This window comes from Homalodisca vitripennis, chromosome 4 (assembly GCF_021130785.1).
Source record: "Homalodisca vitripennis isolate AUS2020 chromosome 4, UT_GWSS_2.1, whole genome shotgun sequence".
Classification (NCBI taxonomy): domain Eukaryota; kingdom Metazoa; phylum Arthropoda; class Insecta; order Hemiptera; family Cicadellidae; genus Homalodisca; species Homalodisca vitripennis.
In genome coordinates, this window is record NC_060210.1 from 65,853,555 (window position 1) to 65,878,204 (window position 24,650).

The window sequence follows — 24,650 nt, forward strand, 5'->3', positions numbered from 1 at the left end:
GGTCTGTTTTATTCCTTTTATATGTGAACGACTTGCCTATAAATTTATCTAACAACTTAATACTTTATGCTGATGATACTACAGCAGTTGTAAAGCCGTTAATGATGCTGAATTAAAAATTACAGTCAAGAAATACTCTTTACAAACTAGAAAAATATTTTGAAGTCAATGGTTAAGTAAAGACCCCAAATGGTTAAAGTTTGTATTGCCCAATCTAGACTCAATGGTGGTGGGGGGATGGTTTTTAGAAATAAATAATTTATTATGCATGAAAATGCCAAATTTTTGGGGATATATTGATTCACATTTGACCTGGGGGAAATGCATTGAAACAATAATGGGGAAATTAAACCCAGCCTGTTTTCAAATGCTTGTATTAAGAAACACTACAGACCTAAAAACTTGTTTACTATGCATATTTTTACTCAATCATCCATTACAGAATAAAAATTTGGGGATTTTCATCAGAAATTTAAAAAATATATATTTAATTCAAAAGAAGTTATTGAGAATTATGACATTCTTCTGATGGGATCTTGTAAGCCAAATTTAAAGATCTCAAGATAATAACTGTTCCCTGTTTAATTATTTTGAAGACACTGTTAATGGTTGAATCTAGCTACCAAAATTTGATAATGATAATATCGTTCATGGGTGTAGCACAAGATTTAAGAAGGATTTTCAATATTTAAGCACAGACAAAGGTTATTGGAAAAAACACCCATGTACACTGGAAATAATTAGTCTGGGCGCGCGGCCGGTCGGTGGTAGGCTATGGCGCGGGGGGAAGAGGGGTGTGTGAATCGGTCCATTCCTGAAAACATCACGCCCGCGCCACGGTGGCGGAACTTCAAGGTCGTGCCAGCCGGAAGGGCTTGGCTGACTTGTGACTCATCTTTCCCTCCAGCAAACCTTCCCTCCAAACAATATAATACCAGTGTGACATCTGTTGTCATAGAGTGAGCATCGCTAAACTTCAGTATTAACAGTGAGTGTTGTTCTAAGCTGTGTGTATTTACTGTGTGCAGTTAACTGTGAATAATTATTACGTTCAGTGTTTTTTGTATTGTGTTATTTTTGTTTTAGTAAGAAGCTTACTTCATAAGCAATATGTGTGACCGCGTGAAATCAAAACTGAAGGGTAGAGTTTTGCACAGTCAAAGTCGTGAAATTGTCAGTAATGTATATACATTCATGAAAAAGGAGGCTGATGAAAAAACTTAAGTATTCCCTTGGCAAAGGCCCGTGTCCGAACAGCAGTAGCTACAGGCGTCTCAGAACGTGAAATCTCAAGAATTAATAAAGAGCTTAAAAATTTAACCGTTAATAATGACAATGGTGAAAGTAGCTTTCTCACCCCCAAACAAATTGAAAAGGAATCGTAAAAAGCCTATTACAGGATTGGATGACTTTGAACAAAGCTCTGATAAGGCGAGTTGTGTACGAGTTCCATCTTCTAAAAAACAAGCTACCAACTGTATCTTTGTTACATGAAGAATTGAAACAGCGGATCGACTTTTAAAGGATCAAAATCAAGCCCTCAACAACATTCTTAAAGAACTTGGTTTTCGGTGGAGAAGGACACAAAATAACCGCAAGCTTTTGATCGAGACTAATGAAATAAGAGAAAAAAAGAATTTCGTATTTAAGAGCACTCAAACGTTACAGAGATGAAGGACGTCCAATTATATACTTAGACGAGTCTTATATACTGACAAGTCACGTGTCAAGTTCATCGTGGTCTGACGAATCAACTAAAGGAATGCGTGTTCCCATTTCGAAAGGGAACGGTTGATCATGATACACGCAGGAAGTGAAGCTGGTTTTGTTCCCAATGCATTGACAATGTGGAAGGCATCGAGTCATTCGGGTGATTACCACGATAACGTGAATACGGAATCAATGATGAAATGGATGAGAGAAAAACTTCTGCCTAACATACCACCAAGATCAGTTATTGTTTGTTGATAACGCCCCCTATCACAATGTACAAAAAGACAAAGCACCTACTTCAAAAAGTAAGAAACAATTGATGAAAGATTGGCTTTCTAAACATCAAATACCTTTTTCGGATGATTTGCTAGTCCCGGAGCTGTACAGATTATTCTCCTAAATAAAACCGAGATTTGTTAGGTATGAGCTTGATGAACTAGTGACCAGCAGTGGAGGACATGTTTGTGCTTCGGCTCCCACCATACCACCCCGGACTTAAACCCTATTGAACTCATTTGGGCTGAAGTGAAAAACTACGTAGCCAGTAGAAATATTCAGTGCAGTTTTTCAAGTATTAAGTCTTTAGCGGAAGAAAAGTTTTCACTTATAGGTGCAGAGGAATGGACCAGAAAGTGCGAACACGTAAAAAAAAAATTGAAAATGATTATGCTTCAGCTGAGCCCCAAATCGACAATCTCGTGGAATCAATGATAAATTCACTCGGCAGCAGTGACAGTGAAAGCAGTGAAAACGCGCCAGATGACTTGAGCGGCATTGAAGACTTGGGTGATTTGAGCGGCATTGAAGATTTGGATTGAAGCGTATGTATTAACTTTGTACATATTTTATTATTATTTTATTAACATGTTTTAAACACATTCGAGTCTACGCTCGAGCCAGACACTCGAGCGCCGTTGTTTAATCACCCGGCCGGCGCTCGAGCGTGACTCGAGCACAGCTTTGCCGATTGATATACGGAGTTGCCCGAGTGATATTCGAGTGCCGTCCGCTGCATTAAAAAAGCCAGCTTTGTTTTGTTAGTTCAGAAAAATTCCGCTAGGCGCTACTACGTCATACCCGCATGAGGCCTTTTTGTTTATCGACTGACGTGGCCTGGCGTGTCGTCAGTCTGTCTACGACAGCAATAATTTTTTTTAGCATTTGGAATTATTTTGGCAAATAAAATAATTATTTGTAAATATGTATATAGTAAATGCCTTTAAAAAAATTGAAATGACTTATATTGTTTATTCAAAAGTTAATTTTCAAGTAATACAAGACATGCGGGAGCTTTTATTTTTCTTCAAAAAATGTAAGTTTTGAAATTTTATTTTAAAATTTATTACATTTTATAGGGAATAAAGTTTTACATATCAATTTAAAGAGGAAAGATAGAACTTTCAAAGAAAATATAATATCATATACATAATATTTAACAGTTTTCTAAAGAAAAAATCTGAAAACCCAATAATTTGTGCAGACCAGGCTATTAAAACAGCAAATAGCGAGCCAGACTCCAATGTGTTAAATTACTTCTGTCATTACAAAACTGTGGAGAATGTTGAATACAACACTGTTCTTGTTCTATTCTATTATGTAAGGATCTAGCTTTATATATTTAAGCCATTTAAAGACAGTTTAAGATTTAAAATGTTAAAACTAAACTTTTATATCCTTATTTTAATCCTAGAAAATATATTAGGTGAGGTTTATATGTAAGCCAAAATGTCATTGCTTTCACGCTAAAAGAACTGAAGACCGTACTGAGACTGGGAGAAGCTCGCGCGCCGAGTGTTTATTAAATATTAAGATAACGCTTAAATTTCCCCCGGAATGAGGGGTCGTAGAAAAAAGTTTTTTAGACAAAAAATGCAGTTTTAATCGATTTTCTAAAACTTTTCCACGGGAAGTTTGATACTGACAGAATAATAAAAAACTTCCTCGCAGAGCGAAAATTTCATGTCATAAAATTAACCAAACTAAAACTGTACTTGGTTTTTACTAATTTAGACATTATTATTTAGAATTGACATTTTTTTAATACGTATTGGTTGGAAAGACAAGAATGTGTTCTTTAATTTGATATAAATATTTATTACGATAAAGTAATGGCAAAATGCTCATTTCATGTATTAAATGGAATGAGTTTTGTGAAACGTTGCGCGTTGACAGCGAAATAGAACCTCGACCGAGCCGAACCTTAGTTGAACGGCTAGTATGCCAGAGCCGCGAGCCCAGACTAATTATTTCCAGTGTACATGGGGGGGGGGGAATGTTTAACAAACTACCTTCTGACCTAAAGAGTAAAATAAACACCAACACATTCAAACGTAGTCTTGCTGATTACCTACAAGAAAAAAGTTATTATAGTTTGATGCGTTTTGGTATAGGTAAAAGTTTTACTCTAGGATATGTATATATTTTTGTTCATAAGGAATGATGATATACTCTAAGTTAAATATTCTCTGTTAATTTGTGTACAACTGTTTATGACTAAATTTTTTATCTGTAATTTAAATGTGTAATATATAATAGATAAAGTTGCCTGTTTTTACAGCTATTGCTCTATTTGTAAACGTTCATTGCAACAATAAAGTATCATGATGATGATAATGATAGGTTTAGAGTAACACTATTTTCTGCTAAAAATATTAAAATTTTAAAATATTAAGATTTCATTATTTTGGCTCAGATAAGATATTTAGATGAAATTATATGGTTAAATAGAGGGAAAGCCAGGTACAAATCTATCATAAGACCATATGAAGTAGATTTTTCAAAACAGCTAAATTATGAATTATTTGTGCCAAACCGTTTAGTTAACAATTTGTGTTTAGAACTCCTTCCTATTATTCAGGTGTATAACATAACAAAGGACTATGTGGCAAGCAATGTAGTCGGTCCAGTGTTGAAGCGAGCCGATTCAGTCAAGCAGATGAGCATCAGTGGTGCCAACATATGTGGGGAGCTGGCTGCCTCCCGTTTGAATAACGCTATTGATGTGGCTGACAAATACGTGGAGAAGTACCTCCCGGAGATTGGAGATGGCACTGAAGTTCCAGCTGGTAAGATAAGTCAGAATTCCCAAAATGCTTGTTTCAGTGATATAATTTAAATATAAGGTATGTTTGGAAAATAAGTACCAATCTTTCCACAGATTTATAACTGTCTCTGGTGGTACCATAATGTAGTATAGAAAATAGAACAGAAAAATAAAATATTTACATATACATTTCGGTTTCTGCATGAGAGACCTCTAGAATATATTAATTTATATAGTTATTTAGACAAATAAATGGAATATAAATAACTGTAAACTATGATTTTACACTCTCTCATTACCATTTTCCACTAACCATAGTCTCTCCGAAACACTTCAGACTGAATGAGATTCCTTACTGTTAAAGAAAATTCCTGATCATTTAGGAATCGAATTTGACTATCATTTGTTTTCTTACAAAACATCCCACTTAATTTACGTTACTAAAAATCTGATAACCGAGAAAGTAATTTTTTTATTATCTAATAATAAGAGTAATATTTCTGAACATAATTCTATAGCATCACGATATTTCTATAAACAAAATTGTAAATAATTTCTTTGTAGTTTTATTTTAATGTCTGTATTGAAACGGATTACCAGATCATAAGTCTGTGTGCTTTTATATTGAGAATAAATTAGGAAAATGTATTTTGAGTGTGAAATTTCACAGGAATTTTTCTCCTAACGCTAGCACTTGTACTATTTGGAAAGAAGCAGAAGCCAACTGATTTTAAACTATGATATGTGTGTGCACTTTCCTACTTATAACTGTCAGCTGATTCAAGGTTTCAACTTAGGTTGAAACTAAGGAACCTCTTTTCTGTATTTAAAATTATTAATTGAAACTAATGTAAGATACTCTCTGCAGTCTAAAGTTGGGCTCATGTTGCAAGAATGATTCTTAAAAAAAGGGAATGTAAGTTAATGAGCAATCTTGGTACAATGTGTCACTGTGTCTTGTTGTAATTTTTGTTAATAATTATTGTTAGTTCCATGTTGGCTCTATCATCTCTGGCTCTAAATAAGAGTTACTAAGGCAGTAATACTCACTTCATGTGGCTCAAAAAGTTCAAATAACTATTTTATGATTACAATATAACAGTTTAAATTAGTTACTGAAGATAATCATTTTTCTGGAATACAAAATTTTTACTGTTTAGGGTACTATTTGATTCCTGTACCCTTACTCTAATGAGTAATGTAGTATATAAAAGAAGTGATATCCCACAATGACAATACTCCCAAGAGGGTCAATGATCAGAATTTGAATTGCATGTTAACTTGCTTAGAAAAAATTGAAATAATCATAAACCTGAATCTGGTAAAAAGATAGTGTAAAGATATACAATCCTACTAGTTGTCCTTTGTTTTAAAGAATAATAGTAGTTTTTGTTCGTAAGTTTTATTTTTGTAACTAGGCAAATTGAAAAGCTTTAAATTAAAAACACTTTTTTTAAAAACTTTTATTTTTAATCAAGCACAGAATGACTTTTTCACTGTTTTATTGCACTCACTTAAACTTAAAATAAGCTATCCACAACTAAGAGGAATATGTTGAAATACAGAGTGTCCCACAAAGAGATTTAAATGTTTTATTTTATATTACTTGCTCATTTATGCATCAAACATTTTCAAACTCTACACAATTAATAAAGTAGGTTTTAAAAATATTCTGTGAAAATTAAAGCTTTCTAACAATTGTAGAAACAAAATGGTGACATATTGAAGATTTTACCATTTTGCTTTCATAAAAATTAATTTCTTGAATTACCTGGTTTGATTACTGCATTGCAGTTATAAAGATCAGCTGTTTAATAATGCTCATTATTGAAAACAGCTGTATGATTGAAGAATATTGCTTGTGCTATAAAAAAAATAACCTAAACTCCTCCATTACAGTTTTGCTGATATTGACGTATGAGAAATGGCTTTTAATGTTGAACAAAAAGTGAAGTGTTGTGCATGGGCTATTGCTTTTGGCAACATTACAGAAGCAATTAGAAAATTTCAGTTGCCTAACAAGAAGTTGAACCACCTGGCAATCCAACAATAACTAAGTGGAAAAATCTTTTGTTAGAAACTGGAAGTGTCGTAAAAAAGTACTCTAGAGGATCAAATGAGAAAAGAGAAGTACTAGTAAGCGCATCAATGCTCCACTCTCCAGGTAAACCGAAATCACTAAGGAAGGTTGAACTTAAAACTGGTGTTCCAAAGTCTTTAGTACAGATAATAATTAAGAAAAACAAAATGAAATTTTACAAAAGTCACCTAGTCCATAATCTTCTTGAAGATATTCCGGACAGAAGAGTTGAATTTTGTTCTCGTATCATTGAGTTTCACGAGCCAGATCCTAATTGGCATACTCAAATTGTTTTTTCAGACGAGTCCACTTTCTAACGCAATGGTACTGTAAATAGGCATAATTGTAATTATTACAACACTGGTAATCCACACATTCTTGAACAGACTCTACTCAAATAAAGAGGAATTACTGTTGGGCAGCTGTCAGTTGTAATGCAGTGCTATTTTACAACATTTCAGACGGTACAATGACTGGTAATAGGTATGAACAGGTTTTAAAGAACAAGTCTCGCTTCATTTTACAGTTCCAGAAACGAATCAAGCAATCTTCCAAAAAGATGGTACTCCTCCTCTTTTCACAAATCTTATCAAGCGATTACTAAATGACAATCTTCATGGCCGTTGGATTGGTAGTGGAAGTTATTTTTTTAGATTGGCCACCCCAATTCCCAGATTTAACTGTGTGTGATTTCTTTCTATCGGGTTACTTAAAGGAACAAGTTTAAACTTGCAGCTTCAATAATGATGAGGAATTAAAACAATCAATTGAAGAGGAACTTCTCCGGATACCGTAGAATTTCTTTGTAAGAGCTTACGATTCATTTGTTAAGCACTGTTATCAGTGTGTCACTGTGGATGGATTACAGTTTGTGGACTTAATTGTAGGTTTCTTTAATAATCGATGTTCTAATTTTCTGATTTAAATGCTTTATTTTTCTAGAATATGACAGTAAATAATTTTACAAAACCAAAAATGCTTTTTTTTACTGTTTTAGTATAGTTTTTCAAAATGCCACCATTTTGTTTCAAAAATGTATAAAGCTGAAATTTTAACAGAATATTTTAAAACTTATTTAATGAATTGTGTAGAGTTTGAAAATGTTCGGTGTAAAATGGTTAATATAAAATCAACCAATAAACCTCTTCGTGGGACACCCGATATAATAAATCTTTCATGGTTTTAGCCTGGTAGATTAAGCTGTGTAGACCTAGAGGACACATTAAGTATACTGCCAACTTTCTCACTTAAGATTTCTCCACTGTCGTTTTTCATGAAATTATTCATCTTTGGTAGTGGTTAGTTGAGATGGAACTTAGACACAGCTTCTCATTATTTGCAATCAAGTAAAACATTTCATTCTAAAGCGAGAGAAGATGACATGATGTACGCTATGACCAAAGTAAATGACAAGAACTTTTGAGTACATTCTACTTAAACTAGATGCCTAATATAATGCTAGTGGTGATTCCCCTTAAGCACCTGGAACATGAGAACTAACTTATAATGAACTATTGATATGTTCTTGGTCTAAACCAAATGAAAGATAATGCTTTTAATCTCGCCACTATAATTCTGAGAAAGCACAAGTCTGAATTATTGGTTATCTCAACACTTAGCCAATTAAGATGTTACATAAAACAACATTTTGTAGTAACAACTTTACTTGGAACAGGAGGACATATTTGTTTGCACAAAATTTTACTGTATTACTTTCAAATGAAGACTAACACTCTTGATATTATGGTATTTAGACAGAGAAATGTGGTCACTTCATGATATTTCAGTCAAAACTAATTTTGATAACGTTTCAAAAACAAGATGTACGGATTTCTGTGAGGTATAAGTTCGTACTTATTGCCTTCACATTATGAATCTAGTTCCAATTTATTTTGCATTTTGCTATATTATATAATATCATATCTCATTCTAATTTTCTACCTACAGTGATTCCCTCTTCATGTTGGATCAAACTTCAAACTGGCACATCAACAAAAATTATATTACAGTCAGACTATTAGATAAAGAGATCGAAAGTCATCACTTCAGTCATTTAGATGGTCTGTATATTATTAGCTGACACTAATAAAACATTTATTTATGTGTCTTTAACACCTTCTCTGCAACACAAGTAATGTACCTACCAACTTTAGGAGAGCCGGGGTAGTAGTAATGTGTGTTCAATGCAATCAACCTGTTAAGGTTTGTCAAGGTAAGAAAAGTATGAACTGAAACAATTATTATCATTTCATATCTTTTACCCTATTTATATCCTCCCATTTCACCTCCTCTAAAACCAGCATGGCTGATTTCCATTTATTTCTTAACTAGTTATGTGATTATACAATTCAAATTAGCTCCTGGACTATAATTAATTTTTGCTGAATTTTATAACATTATTCGGTATCTTACAGTCTTTAAATATTACATTTCATTTTTGATTAATTTTGACCTGCCTCTATAAGGTAATTTTGGTGTACTTATTTTCCAAATGTGCCTCTTGTGTGTCACAATATATTTGTTTCTCAATACCCTTTATTTTGTGCTCAAGGAAAAGTGTGTTACAGGAAAACTGTTTGTGTATTTTTGAAGTTTCAGTAGTAATGTACCTTACATTGTGGTATAGCCTGTGTATTAGTTACTGTATTGATCTGTACTGTAATTAGATATTACAGTACAGATCAATACAGTAACCAAGAGCTCCAAATTTAACCATCAGGTGTATGGGAGAGGACCTAAACTATTATTTAATGGTTAGAGCCTAGCTACTAACTGAGATGTTAATCACATATTGGATACTGATTTGCTCCTCTAATTGCCATTATACGTCAGAAACTCTTAATTTATTGATTTACAAGTAAATATTACAATTATAAAACATAATTATTAATACGTTTAAAAAGATTTAAGTGGGAGAAATGCACCATGAATGATTCATACTGTGACTATGAAATGAAAACAAATTAAGATATTGGAGGATTGCCAAGATTCAACTGCCAAACACATATTAATCTGAATCAGTAATTGAGAATCATGGAGAATGCTATCAAAAATATTTCTTCTTAATTGAGGGAAGATTAGGGCTCAAATTGAAAATAACAATTAGAATATTTTTATTAAACACAGTTAAATTGAAAATATAAATTAAAAGTAAATTTCCCGGAATTAGCTCTCAGACTCTCTTTTCGGTAATGTTTCAGAAGAGTCTGAGAGAGCTAACGGGTCGACTCATGAAAACCCAAGCGGTGCAATAAATAATGGGAATAGAGCTGAAAAGTTGAGATGGAAGAATTTAGACCGTTTACACGTGTATTCCGACAGTCATGGAAAACAACTGGCAGCTAAGTTAAAGAAGAAATTTTCCAAAACTGATATCTATGTGTGTGTTAATCCCGGAGCATCTTCTAGTTACATAGTAACTAACGCAATAAAAGGCACAAAAACTTTTACGAAAAGTGATTTTGTAGTTTTGATATCAGGCATGGATGATATGATCGTTGGTGGAGATGTCAAAATTGCTTCTAAAGTATTCTTGGAAAACATAGAAAAATTTGTTTCCAGCTTGAAATCAACTAATTTACTAGTGTGCCCTGTATTACCACAGTTTGATCTTCCTTCTAACGGAGTCATTAATCAAAACATCTGCACTCTAAATGGTGAGCTTCGGAGGATTTTGTCAAAAATAAGTCATGTTTCAATGATCAATACCTCAATGTTTCGAAGAGGACATTTCAAAAAGAGTGGACTCCTCCTGAATAAACGAGGAAAAGAACTCCTTGCTTCTGTTATAGCCTCGGCTGTTCTCAACTTTGATGAAAAGTTTAATGGTAAAACAATATTTAGTTTGAACTCAAACTTATTATAGTTACTGTACATTCAGTTTGATAAAATAACAAAAACATAAAATGTTACTTATATAAAGTGGGAAGATTTAAAAACCTAGAACAAGAAAAACTTTTGCTAAGAGTTAATATTCATTATACACGCACATATATATATATATATATATATATATATATATATATATATATATATATATATATATATATATGATGATATTAACTCTTTGTATATGTGTGTGCGTTTGTGTCACAAGTCACAAAAATCTTTATTCAGTAATAATAAGACAGGATAGTTTACAGTCCCCATGCACCACAAGAGTACGTGCAGGGAAAATTGATACGTGTGTGTGTATACCTCTTATTGTGTAAAAAAGGTTTGGAGTGGAAAGTTCATGGTGTTATTTTACTCCATCACAACTAATTAGGTTCCTAAACAGCACTGTGTCAAAACTACTCTGGATATAAAGAGTGATTTATAATGATGCTGTAATCTTCTATAAAGTGATTCACCAAAACAAAATTAGAAACAAATTAACTGTTGAAGTGTCTGGAAATACTGTTTTTGCACCTAGTTGCCATTTTCTTTTTACGAAATTATTTTTATACTAAGAACAGATTGATAATTACAGTGACATGTAACAATTTTCTTAGAACTTTATCTTAGAACTTTATATTTCTTATATGAATGATTCACTTTTTCCAATGGTTATTCTTGAATAAATAGCAGCCTGTTAAAAAGTTTAGTATTAAAATTTAAAAATATCACACTTAATAAAAAAAAACTTTTTAGGGGAATAATAAATGTTTTATAAATTTATTTCTAATTTTCTATTTATTTGTGGGATTTTCTTATAAATTAACATTAAGCTTTTTAATAAGACTGCTATGTAAAAAATAGTCATTTGAAAAATTAATATTTATTTGTAAAGTGTCCTATCCATATTATACAATTAAGTAAAATTTAATTGCAGGTGATCAAATTGTTTTTGATATAATATTATCTAGTAAAAGTTAACCAAGGGGGGCTAGGGGTAAAACAAAGCATTTGTCCAATTTAACTCTTTTCTTATCCTGCTATGCTGGTAATATTTTAGAATATTGCAGTCATAACAAAACAAAACACCCCATTTAATCTATAATGTAAATACTTTTGCTACCAAGCAGCTAATGTGTAGGCCCTGAGGGAAAATGGGTTAATTTAGGTAAAGTTTAAAACTAAGATTAAATTATTTTAAATTAATTATTCAGACTAAAATAATTATAACTGTTTGCCTGTGAACATCAGGAATCATTACCTGATTTTAAAGGCTATAAATATGTATACCTATGTCTTTTGAACCGTTAATAAAAATTTTAACCATTAATCTTACTTAATATTTTAATTTTATGATGTTCCTAAAAGTATTTTGATTTTATCTCTAAACATACAGTATTTTCTACCTTTAAGTGTCATTAGCTGTGAGCATATGTTATTTTGAAACAGACAGTTATATCCCGAAGTTTAATTTAATCACAGATTGAAGCCATTGATTAATAAATTGATTTTAAGTTATTTCCTAAGGTAGTATTCACAAAGTTAAATAGCACATAGCTAAAAGTTGTTCAGACACCAAATAATTTAAATATTTTGTGATTATTATTAAAATTGATTTCAGAGGTGCTTGACACACTGGGTAGTTTTGGAAGTATAAAATTCCCTCTAAAATAGGGCCTTGATAGTCTTACACCTGAAAAGTGTTGAGATTTAAGACCTCATAAATGTGTTTTATCTTTAAAAAAATACTTGGTGAAATTTTAATGTTTTTTTTTCAAAGTTTTGCAGGAGGAGCTTGTACCCTATGAGCACCCTCCAGCTCATGTTTGTACAAGCAGCTAATATGTTAGTTGCCTTAAACTGCCATAATAAGTTGAAACATAATATTTTTAGTCGAATTAAACAAACATAATTTAAAATGTTGGTGTTAGTAATTTACTTTTCACTGTATACAAATTATAATGATCGTAAAATCAGAAAAATAATTCTGGCTTACAAGAAATTTTTGTTAAGACTAATGATATAAGTTGTTTAGGTAACATAGATTAGATAATAGGCTACTATTAACCATGTGTTTTTGCCCCCAAGATTCCTCATCTCCAGCCACCGCCTCTGACAGCAAGACAGTAAAGACATTCCTACATGTGAACCAGTTTGGCCGCAAGCTGCAGCGTCGCCTGACTCGCCGTACCATCGCAGAAGCCAAGGCCCTCAAACAGCAGGGAGCAGATACCATCCGCTGTCTCGTCTACCTTGTTGACCTTGTGAGTATCTCTTTGTATATTAGTTGGTAATAGAAGAATCACTTTTATAAATCTTAATCAAATTTTTAAAGTATCAAATATAATGAAATACATCTTATAAAGCCTATTTATACAACACCTTTCCTCAATGTTTTGCCGCAAACTCTCAACTTTTTACTAAATTTTTTATAAGGAAATGAATGCCAAACTCATATAGACAGTATTCTGCTCACTTCAGATACTGTATTTTGTAAATAAATGGAATATTCACAGAGAGAAACATATACAGAGAATCTGCTATGAAGAGCCCAAACACAAATACTACCTACATATTTCTCTGTCAGTTGAATATTCCTGCACTGTATATGTAATGTGAGGTTAAGTTGCTCATAAATATTTTTAGACTATGACATCAGAAAGGAGTAAATATGTAAAATTAATACACAAAATCTGAATATTACAAACTAAGGTAAACAGAATCTTAAAAATACAACAGAAACCCAAAATTTTAGATCTGTGTCAAACAAAATTGACAGATTTCATGATCTTTTAAGTTCTACCAACACAACATTTTTTTTTTTTTTTTAGCCATGGATTGCATCAGTTTTATGATAAGTAATAATATATTGTATTTGTATGAAGATTATGAAATTCATGATGAATTTGTAAAGAGTATGGGAAGATGCTCAAACTTTATGATTGGCACCCAGAAGTAAAGTCCAGTTAGTCTGATGCCTCAACACTTCTATAATTCCCGGGCACATAAGGAAAGTAAGTGTTGCTGTATTGATGAGTCACCTGTTCATTGTATATCTTATCTACTACAATTATGTAATGTTATGTGACAATACATTTCTAATTACTGGTTGCTTGACTATAATGTTACCACAGCATTCTTTCACTCATTGCATAAGTACTAAGCATTGGTTTTCTGTGTTCATCAGCACCACACAGATGCCATTACGATTCATTATTCTTGTAATTTATGTTTAAAGTGACAATTTTATTTATAATCCTACCGACTGTCATATCTGGCCTTTGAATTCACGTTTTAAAATTAAGGAATGATAAGGTAACCAAAATTGTTGTTAGATTACTCAATGTGGAAGTGCAATGGGTGATGGAATGGTGTTGAGGTGGGTTAGACAGCTCAATGAAATGGGAGGTCTACTGTTTCGAATGATGAATTTTTAGGAGAGTAGAAGAGAAAAGTAAAGAATATAGACAATACTAAAATATTCTAAAAGGCTGAATACTTAGTTGGGACTCATACATCTGCCGTTCAGTCCAGACCAGGAACTCTCTAACTACCTCTAGCTCCTGCACATGAAATGTGGCCTTGGAAGTAATGGCTTGCAATACAAAAACAGAGTACAGATATATCTGTCTTTATATATGTAAATTTAAGATTTACATTTATATATGTCAAGTCCGCTCAATCAGATGATGAGACTAACAATTATAAAAGACTCTTCTCTGCCAGATTATTGGATTTGTATTCAAATAAAATATAGGAATAAAAATTAGATTATCTTATGTTATATTAAGTTATGATCTCATTTACAGTGTTGTTGATGACCTGAAAGGAGAGAACATATGCTAAGCAAATTTCTTGACCTTTCCAAAGCTTTTGACTGGTTGCATCATGTGACACTGTTGCACCAATTATTGTGGTCAATCGGTACTCGGGGTTTGCCGCCTGATTGGCTCTCATCTTGTCTTAAGGTTGAATAATACGTGTACATTTGAATGCACTGTCAAGCACAGTGCAAATACCCTATGATTTCTCCCAGGGATCAATATTGGGGCCAGTTCTTTTCCACATACATATCAACAGGTTGAATTATTCAATCAAGAATGGAAAGAAAGTTCAATTTGCCAACGATACATCCCTCTGTATTAGATAAAAAAAACACAATCTTGAAGTGAAGTCATTCACTGAGTGGAACTCATGCAATGAGAATTTTTCAAGGATTCATTTGAAAACAAACAGTTTGAAATCAAACATGATTGTGCCTTAGACAACTGAAGCAGGAGTATACCCATGGTGATGATGAATATCATTCTCTTGGAAGAAGCTGAATCCACCATGTTCCTTAGTTTGTACCTTGATCAAGGGTTCACATGGGACTATCATACAGAAACCTTTTACTCAAATGTTGCTTCCGGCATTTATGTCTTGTTAAAATTGCAAAATTTTGTTCCATGGATGTATTAAAAGTAGCCTATTATGGTTTGATACATCCACATTTATCTTATGGCTTGACATTATAGGCAGCTGTTCTAACTACCAACTTGAAAGATTATCTAGCACACAAAAGAAAGCTATCAAAATTCTTAACTCCAGAGAGCTGTGTTAAGATTCCTTTAGGGAGCTTGAAGTGTTAACCACCGTCTTTATATTCTCGAAGTCGCCCTTTACTGTTAATTCAGATGTGAATTGGTCCAAGGCAGGGATGTTCAACAATATGAGATGAGAGGCAGGGAAAACTTTATAAACACAGAACGACATTGTTTCACAAATTGGTGTGAGACTAACAAATAAGCTCTCTGAGGTAATAAACATTTAAATAATCTTGAAAAATTCCATTAATTTAACACCTGCTGGCGTTTTACTCAGTTGAAGAGTTTATGATGGGCCGCTGAGTAAAAAAAAAATCATTCAAATCCATAATTATTTTACAGATTCATTAGACATATGTAAACACCTTTATAATAAAAATTAAGAGCCATAAACAAATAGTTAAATGTCAATGCATAAGTTAAATGTAATATCTTGCATCTCTTTTGCCCAGCCTGGTGATAAATGATACAATTTTGTAACTGTTGGCTTTGCGAGAAAGTGATCAAGCTACCTTTCTAGCATTCCCTTCTACAAGCAGAGCAAGGGGTGAGGTCACTGAGTGATGAGAGAGGGATGGGAGCTATATTTCCCCTTCCAATGGCCTCATCTGTGCTATTGTTAGGAACAACAGCCATTAGTTCTGGTGTGTGCTTTATATTTTTGACTTTTTTAATGCGTTAAGATCCTGAGTTTTAAACATTGTACATTACTAAAGGTCTCATGTTTTTTTCTAAAATAAATCTGTAATTACCTGTATTATTTATTTTAAATTGTACATATCTAAGCACAAAAACACATCTAAATATATCCAGTACAGTCTTTAAGTTTAAATATATGATAAATGTTAGATTGTATAATCAATTCATAAAACTTCATGTGAAAGAGTTCTTGAGCAGTACTCAATCATATTACAATATCTGGATTTAACATTTCCCAGCCAACCTCAGTGCCACATTAGGCTGGATATGGAAGGTTTTACCGTACGAACTGTAAGTCTGATATTTGTATGCCTTTGCACATTATTTTGTAATTGGTATTATGAAAATAATGTGCATTTCATGGATAAATTATTTGTATTTCACATAAGAACCTGTGATAAACTTGTAGGAATAGATAGTAAACTAACTTAAATATTCATCACAGTTGGCACATGATCCGAAAGCCTTCATGGAGAAAGCCAAAGAGGTATGGTTGGAGTTGAGCAAGGATGAACCAGAGAATCAGGTACCCCCAGCAAATCTGGAGCAGCTGATTGCGATGTTGACACGTGAGATGGCTCGTCGTGTTGTGCACCTTACCAACTACTCGGGTACCAAAGTCCTTGTGCTGACACAGTACGGACTACACGCAGCGCACATTGCAGCATACAACACCATCTGGTGGGCAGACTACCTGCTAAAGGTATTGTCCCCCACTACACCAGTACGTTACTAGCAGACCATGTAAGAATAGACAGATATTCTACTATTATTGCATCCTGGATTGGGTTGTCTGCAACTTGCATGGAGTGCACATGGTAATTCTAATAGGACAATTTGCTTTATGGATCTAAACTGGTTTTTGACAACATGGATACCAAACAATCTGCTTGGAAAGTTTTTTTTTAATGTAAATGACAAATAATGTTAAATTTGCTCAATTACTAGTTAGATAATCTCAAAATGAGTATATTCATTAACTTTGTAACTTTATGAACTAATACTGCTTGTTTTAAATTTCTCCCAAACATTACTTTCTATCAAATAACCTTAAGAAATAATAGTAGCCATATATCAGTAGCTAAAAATTATTACTTTGTACTGTAACTGTAACTTCAAACATTTATTCAACAAATTCAGTGACAAGACATGACGGAGCCTTTTCTTTTCCAAGGCACTACAAAGCTGAGTAAGGCCATGGTTGTCTCAACGCTGGATATTTACTGAAAATCAAATCAAAATCAATTTTAACTGATTTAAGGATATTATCAGGTTTATTTCTATCCACTGAAAAGGTTTATGTAGGCCTGAAAAAGGGCCACTTATGAGATATCTTGTCACGCAATAATACCTTGATCCTTTGCGTTCTCTAACATAAACTAAACACAATATAGTCAGCAGCTTTGCCACTAGATGTTATGGGTGGGCATGTCATTCTGCTTCTGTTGAGCATGTTTAGATATTACCAAAAGTTGGCAATACAACTGCAGTAATTAAGAATTTTTATTTCACACTGAAAATTTATATAAACTGGTATTTGGGTTAGTTTGAATATAATTTGTACAATAATTTTTATATAGAGTGTATAGTTTGGTCCTTCTTAATTTTATGGATATAATAAACATAACGTCATCAATGATTGAGAAAACAATGAAAACTTAAAAAGCTAAATTTTTGAAAGGACTAACCTATTATATCTTTTTTATTATTTTTGCCTTTTTATCTGACATGTGTGGTAAAAACAAACAATTTTTTGTTTATTTAAGGTCATTTAAAAAATCTGGGATGAATTTTTAGTTACAAGAGGTAATAGAAATAATTTGCTTATAAATTTGTTTATAAAAATTCCATTTTCAATTCCTATTTCCCGTAATGAAAGATATTTTGAAAATATTATAATATAACAAGTTTTAGTTAAGTGCATATGTGTGATTAAAATGCAAAGTAGACCAATACCAAAATCTAAGATTTTAAAAGTAAATAGTTATGTTAGATTACTTTTCTTAGAAACCATGTGTTCCAATCAAATTTGCACTGTAATATTTTTAATGTCGCCTAATTTTTGCAAGGTTAATTTTTTTATTGCAGTTTTTCACTTAAACACATTCTTTTCAAAATTTTGGTTGGTTTGTTTCATTAGTGAAATTGGCCAACATTGCATTTTTTATTTTTAGAATGTTTCAGTAAAAGCTCTTTAAACAGAAAACACCCAAACAAACTTTTTTACAATCAGTTGTACATATTGGTCTATTTTGTCATATCCCAAACTTGTGTTACATAATATTAAATATGATGTGATCCATTTTGTCAATAATTCATAGGGTTGGTCTTGTGCAGTCTCCTTAGAAAAATAACAGACATCTGTTTGGACCAACAGTTCTTTATCAATATTAAAACAAGTACAGCTGCTAGATGTTGGTCAATTTTACCATTACATGGTTCTTTTTATTCAAAAGGCGGAGAATGATATCAAAACTGAAAGTGTTTATCTTGGTCCACTTTCTATTTCGACCATTCGTATGTTAACAGCATTTATTGATAAATTATTTTAGAAAAAAACACACACACTAGTAATAATAAACAGTAATTTATTATAGGTTAACAGATTTTAAATAATATTTTTTAAATTGTTTGATGGTGATAATTGCATTTTTTTTTGAAAAACAACTAGGCTATTTAATATTTTTTAATTTAATTTTTATAAGTAATCAAAATTATAATTTCCAGAATAAGATAATATATCAGAACCCAGCTACGGCTGTTTGACATCATTTGGTTCATTGAGCTATCAATAAACTGCAAGCATTTCTGACAAATGACGGAATCTTAATAGGGTTTTCTGGATAAACCACAATTAATTTGTACCTTCCAAGACACTGTTATCTGCTGAAGATGCAGTTTTCTTTCCCTTCCTTAACCCTAGATTACTTAAGCCTTTTTTATTGTTACATTATTACTTAAGTGTCGTAATTTTGACGACTCACATATATTTTTTTTATATAAGGCCTTAAACATGTTTTTTAATTATATAAATATTCCTGTGTTGGTTTACAACTCTTTAAAGCTTTGGTGAAAAAATTTTGAAAGGTTTATCATTGCCACATCCTGTGAAAAAAAAATTCATTTCGTACCTAGATTTGACAAACATTTTCAAAATACAGGGTTTGAAAAAAAAAAAAAATGTTGTATACAAGAAAATTGTTATATTGAATTAAACACACATTTATATCAAAATATACAAGTTGGAGACTACTTTATTGGTATTGGAAAAATTTTTACATTTGTATTTTATTGTTTAGGTAGATTGATAAACATTAGGTTTTCAGTATCATTGGGTACTTATTTGTCACAGTCTAAGCAGCATACGGCCCGGTGCTGTCCACATATTGGATGGCCGCAGTGAACACAATATGTAAGTAGTCATTCTTCTGAGGGCAGCTGGACAGTAAAAACATGTTTTTCTGGCTCCTTGAGCTGTTGGGGCTTGTGGTGCTACTGCAATTCCAAGCAGCTCACAAATTTCAGTTCGAGTGTTCCTCCTCAGTTGAGGTATTTGAAGGCGCGATCTCATATGTGGTTCTGTTAGCTCCTTACACAACTGCTTCATGTAAGCTTTTTCTTTGGAGTGGTTTGTTTCCCCCAGCCGAAGATTGTTCATGCAGTAAATCACATATGAGTTCACAAAGGCAATGTTCAATATGCCATAAAAATGCAGAGGGGCCATCGACGGGTTTTTCTAACTGCATGACATGTCCTCCACACATTTTGGTCTAAGCGTATCAACTGCTCCTTTTGTTGAGTTGTATGTGTGGATAATTTCAGGTTTCTTTGTGTTGGAATTAAGTGTCGGACCACTGTGCATGGTAGATAAGAGTACTACTACCTTGTTTCGTTTAGGTTTGTAAGAAACCAAAGTTGTGTCTCTCGGTCAAAGAGAAATATCGATGACTCTACAGGCTTTTCTTTTCGATTTCCAAGCTCAATTGGGACACCTTTTCTTTTTTAGACGGATTGTCCCAACAGTTGTCAATTTGAAGGATCCTGCAACAAGTCCTCTGCCAGCTTGATGTTCGTGAACCAGTTGTCAGTGGTTACACTTCTGTTAGAGCCGTGGATGCTTGTTGTCAACTTTGCTGCCAGCTGGTTTCCTGTGAGAGTTTTCTTTCCCAAATATGGTTCACTATCAATCATGTAGTATGTAGTGTTGTCACAGCAACATACAAGTTTGATCCCATATTTGGCGGGCTTGTTAGGAAATGTACATCCTAAAAGGACATTTTCCCACGAAACGCAAGGAGCTGCTCATCAATCGTTACGTAGCTGCCTGGCTTATACTTTGTTCGGGAGTTCAAAATAAATGCTTCCCACACATCTCGTATTGGAGCAAAAGGGTCAGTGCATTTGCGCTCATTGCGCGTTGCTTTGTCGTCAAATCTAAGACAAAGTATTAGAAACTGAAAACGATCGCAAGTCATTACACACTTGTACCTGGAGCCACTCCATTCACTGTCGAACATCTCTCTTGCAGCAAGATGGTTGTCTTTGCTTCCATGCTAGAGTTTACAAGGAGTCCGACAAAAGCTTTCATTTCATCTAAGTTAGTAGGTTGAATGGTATTTATTGTAGGGTCATTGTAGTTGTTACTCACTCACCCGCTCAATTTCTTCGTTGGTATAATCTGACAAACTGTATTGAACATATGTTCATCAAAAAATTTCCATAAAAACAAGACAAGGGTAAAATAGAGTTACGGGCATTACCAACAACCTCTCGTCTTGAGAAAAACGAGGTTTCTCATTGGTGTTCGAGTATTGTTAGGCTGAGGTCGAGTGTTCCACACATGGCCATTCTTAGCTCGGATAAGTCCTGGCATTGGGGTCATGAACAGATGTGGATCAGGCGTAGGTTGATCAGAAATTGTGGTTTGATCAGGCATAAGTTGACCACGGCGTAGGTTGGTCAGGTGTTAGGTCGTTCAGGGCTCTAGGCAACGTATTCGGAGTTTTTTATTATGTGTGTTTGGTATAGGCCTAAGTAAGTCATCATTAGGAGGAACATCAGGAGAAGCTGAGCTACCTGCAGTAGCTGGAGAGTCAGTATTAGGTAGGTCTAGTGAATTAGTTTTAGGTACTGGGCCGTTATCAGATGATTGACGTAAAGGCAAACTTTTAGGCCTACGTCGTTTTTTACTTGTAACCGACTGAACCTCAATGTCACTATCAGACGATTCACTCACGTAAACTCGCTTCCGGTCCCGTAGTGGAGGTTGGTAAGTTTCATCAGCATCCGTGTCGTCTGCGTCAGTGCTTTCCACGTCATCGGTCTCTAAAAATATCTTCTTGTTCACTGCCACCATTTTCACTGTCAGGATCAGTATCCTCTTCTAAATATTTCCTTATTTGTGCATCACCCCATGGTGTATGAAAACTGATATTTACAACTTGGAAAAAACTAACTACTACAATTTAACTACAAATAATTACTGCTAAAACGCGTTATACTATGAAAATAAAACCAATCTAACAGGATAAAAACAATCAACAACTTTCAGGGAAAAAAGTTATGTTACTACTTAAGTGTCGTCAAATTGACGAGACAGATATAAATGCGTAATGATAGAACTGACCGGTTGGCGTGCCCACTCCGCGACAGGTGTTGTCTACTGGCGGGAGGAAGGGTACTAGGAGTGGGGGGGCGGGGGGGCGCGCTATTTGTCTAGATACAGCATTTTTGGAAACGGCGAGTCGTAATTTTTACGACACATAAGTAATCTAGGGTTAATAGTCTAGTGTTGATGCAAATTGTTTTAATTCATTAAAGCTTCTAAGAGTCACAGCATTCTACCTCTATTTATTTGTCATATACAGAAAGAATCTGAACCTTCCCAGAAATGTGGATCTTCATTCTTACAGTACCAGAAGGGCAACTGATTACAGTCATACCACTCATCACACAACACAGTTTAGCAAGAACCCTCCTGCATCAATTGTAAAATCCTAAACTCGCTCCTAGACAGTCTCAAAAATACTTCAGGGATTAAACTAAAAAGACAGCTTTGGGACTGGCTAGTGGAACAACAAGAGTACTCAGTAAATAAGTTCTTCGACCAACTAAAATCAAATAATCAATCAAGTCAAAACAATGTAAAGCTAGAAATATTTCAATTTTAATGACACCATGTATTTCTTTAGGAAATTACATATAAAATTTATTATTATTATATTATTTAATAATATTGTCTATTTTTTATAGTTTTGCTGATATCACCCTAATATTACTTACAGCAGAAGGTCCCACTCTGTAAATTTTTTGAAGTGATACTTAACTTGGTTAAAATGATGAAAAAATGTGTGTTTTTTCCTGAAACTCAACAGAGGACAGTAATGCATTAAATCATTAAATGTATGTACATACACCTACTTAACTGTACAAGTACAATTGTTTTGGTAAAAAAACTTAGTGCATCTAAAGAGAATAATATTAGAGAAAAATAGCCGAATGTGACTGGCAAGAACAGAGATGCCAGGGTGCAAGTGACTGTGTAACCTTGATGTCCCCACCTTTACTTTCTCTCACTGCCTTCTACATCAAGATTCACATGCAACTCTTATCTATAATGCATGGTGAGTTGTAAAGTTACAACGGCGCTTTCAACTAAAATTCACTTCATGAGATATTTTTACATTTATATAAAGGGTTGCAAAGCAGAATGTTATGAGAAAGGAATTCTCTTCCATCACACATTACTGATGAAGCCAGCCAGCGTGAACCGTGGCTAGCTTTTGTGCATAAGCAACTGTTCCCCCTCCACTCCACACTAGAGCATGTGGTACCAAACAAACAGTTCTTTTTTTTAATTCACTCATAATTTTCAAGAGAAAACCTAGCTTTATATCTAAACTCAAGGCCACCTTTTTTATAGAGGTAGGGACATGCAAGTGACAGGATAGATAGACATACCAAGCAATAGCATTTGCTTGTTTACAGACTGTACGTCAATGTGCCGTTAGAGGGGTGGAGGACAGCGCCGCAGACATGAATACTGCCCTCTCCACGGTTCTCCACAATGGCTGGCTTCCTCAGTACCTCTCCCCTCATGTGTATTTTCAGTTTCTTTACTCAACTCATGCACATTATGAGTTCCTCATGTTTTATTTGGAGATGGGAAAATTGGATGTCAATTAAATCAAGTTTATGTATAGTACAATTAAGCTATGTTTAAATAATTGTTCATTGATATTATAGTGTATGCATTAGATATTAGTATGTTTATAAAAGCGCATTTTATTTCAGTTGTTACACCTGGACCCATTGGTGGGAATGGCAGCCAACCTAGTTTCAAGATTTCACCAAGTGTCTGTTGATCTGGTGGTAAGTAAAATAATAACAATAAAAAGTCGGAATTTTCAAAACTAAGCTGTTCAGAATAGATTGTCTAGTAAAATTATTATAATTAAATAATAACGCTTATTAAATTAATAGCTGTTTGATATTTTGTTAACAGAACTAAAATGTATAGTTAGCGGATTTTAATTTTACTGGGAAAATATGGTATATGAAAAGCTTTTGTGCAAAATCAGTTTGTGCATCATTAGGTTTTTAGTTTTTCATTAATGTTTTGTACTTTATGTGATAAGTTTGATTTTCCTTTTTATCACACATTATTTGATGAGTACATATGAGGTGTGGCTATTATATAACGAGACTGACACTGATGCAAATCAAGGAGGCATCAACCGCCATTAATCAACAGCTGTTTAGTATGAACCTTTCGATTTAGTGTGCAGCTAGTCTCGCTTCTGTAAACAACATTATTTAGTCAGAGCCTACATTTGCGTTATTGTTCCAGATAAAATGGTTAGTGTAATATTATTGCTAAATTTAAATTTAAATTTGGAAAAATTGCTACTGAAACATATATTTACTAAAAGAAGTGTACGAGTATGGCAGTGAATGTTTATTGTAGGCATGTGTTTTTGAATGGTTTAGGCGTTTTAAAGATAGCAGAGAAGACATTGAAGATGATTTGCGGCCAGGTCGCCCTTCAATGTCAAAAACGGATGAATATGTTGTAAATTTGATTCGGTCTAACCATCAAGTAAGTATTCGCCTATTGGCAAAAATGTTTGTACTGATATTGTACAAGATTGAAAATTACCAGAATTTTTTAGAGATAATAACATTTGATGAAACATGATTGTTTACTTGTGATCCAGAAATGAAGCGTCAGTCCATGCACTGGAAGAGCCCAACTTCACCGAGAGCCAAAAAAGCTCGAATGAGCAAGTCAAAATTTAAAGCAATGATGATTGTCTTTTTTTTTTTTTTTTTTTTTTTTTTTTTTTTTTTTTTTTTTTTTTTGTTGAACCTTCACAATTAATCAATATTACTACTGGGCGTACTGGCGTACTCTTTAAACTGTATCAAGGAGTAAGGAAAATACACCCTAAAATGTGGAAGGACAAATTATGGGTTCTCCACCAAGACAATGCGCCAGCTCATTCTGCATTAACTGTCAAGGGATTTCTAGCCAAGTATAGCATCCCAAGTGAACATCCACCTTATTTACCTGATCTTCACCTATTCTTTAAGATTAAATCTGCATTAAAAGAGACAAAATTTGAGTCTGTAGAAGCTATAAAAGAGAAAGCAG

At 33.5% G+C, this 24,650-nt stretch overlaps 1 protein-coding gene across 3 annotated transcripts in view; it reads left to right on the top strand.

Annotated features, from left to right (window-relative positions):
• The window catches only part of LOC124359427 (lipid storage droplets surface-binding protein 1), a 50,062-nt gene that overhangs the window by 23,753 nt on the left and 1,659 nt on the right, over positions 1-24,650 (top strand). For all 3 annotated transcript variants that reach the window (XM_046812163.1, XM_046812161.1, XM_046812162.1), the window contains exons 4-7: positions 4,571-4,778; positions 12,801-12,976; positions 16,443-16,700; positions 23,291-23,368. In XM_046812163.1, coding sequence (XP_046668119.1) covers positions 4,571-4,778; positions 12,801-12,976; positions 16,443-16,700; positions 23,291-23,368 — 720 coding nt within the window. The remainder of the gene's footprint in view (positions 1-4,570; positions 4,779-12,800; positions 12,977-16,442; positions 16,701-23,290; positions 23,369-24,650) is intronic.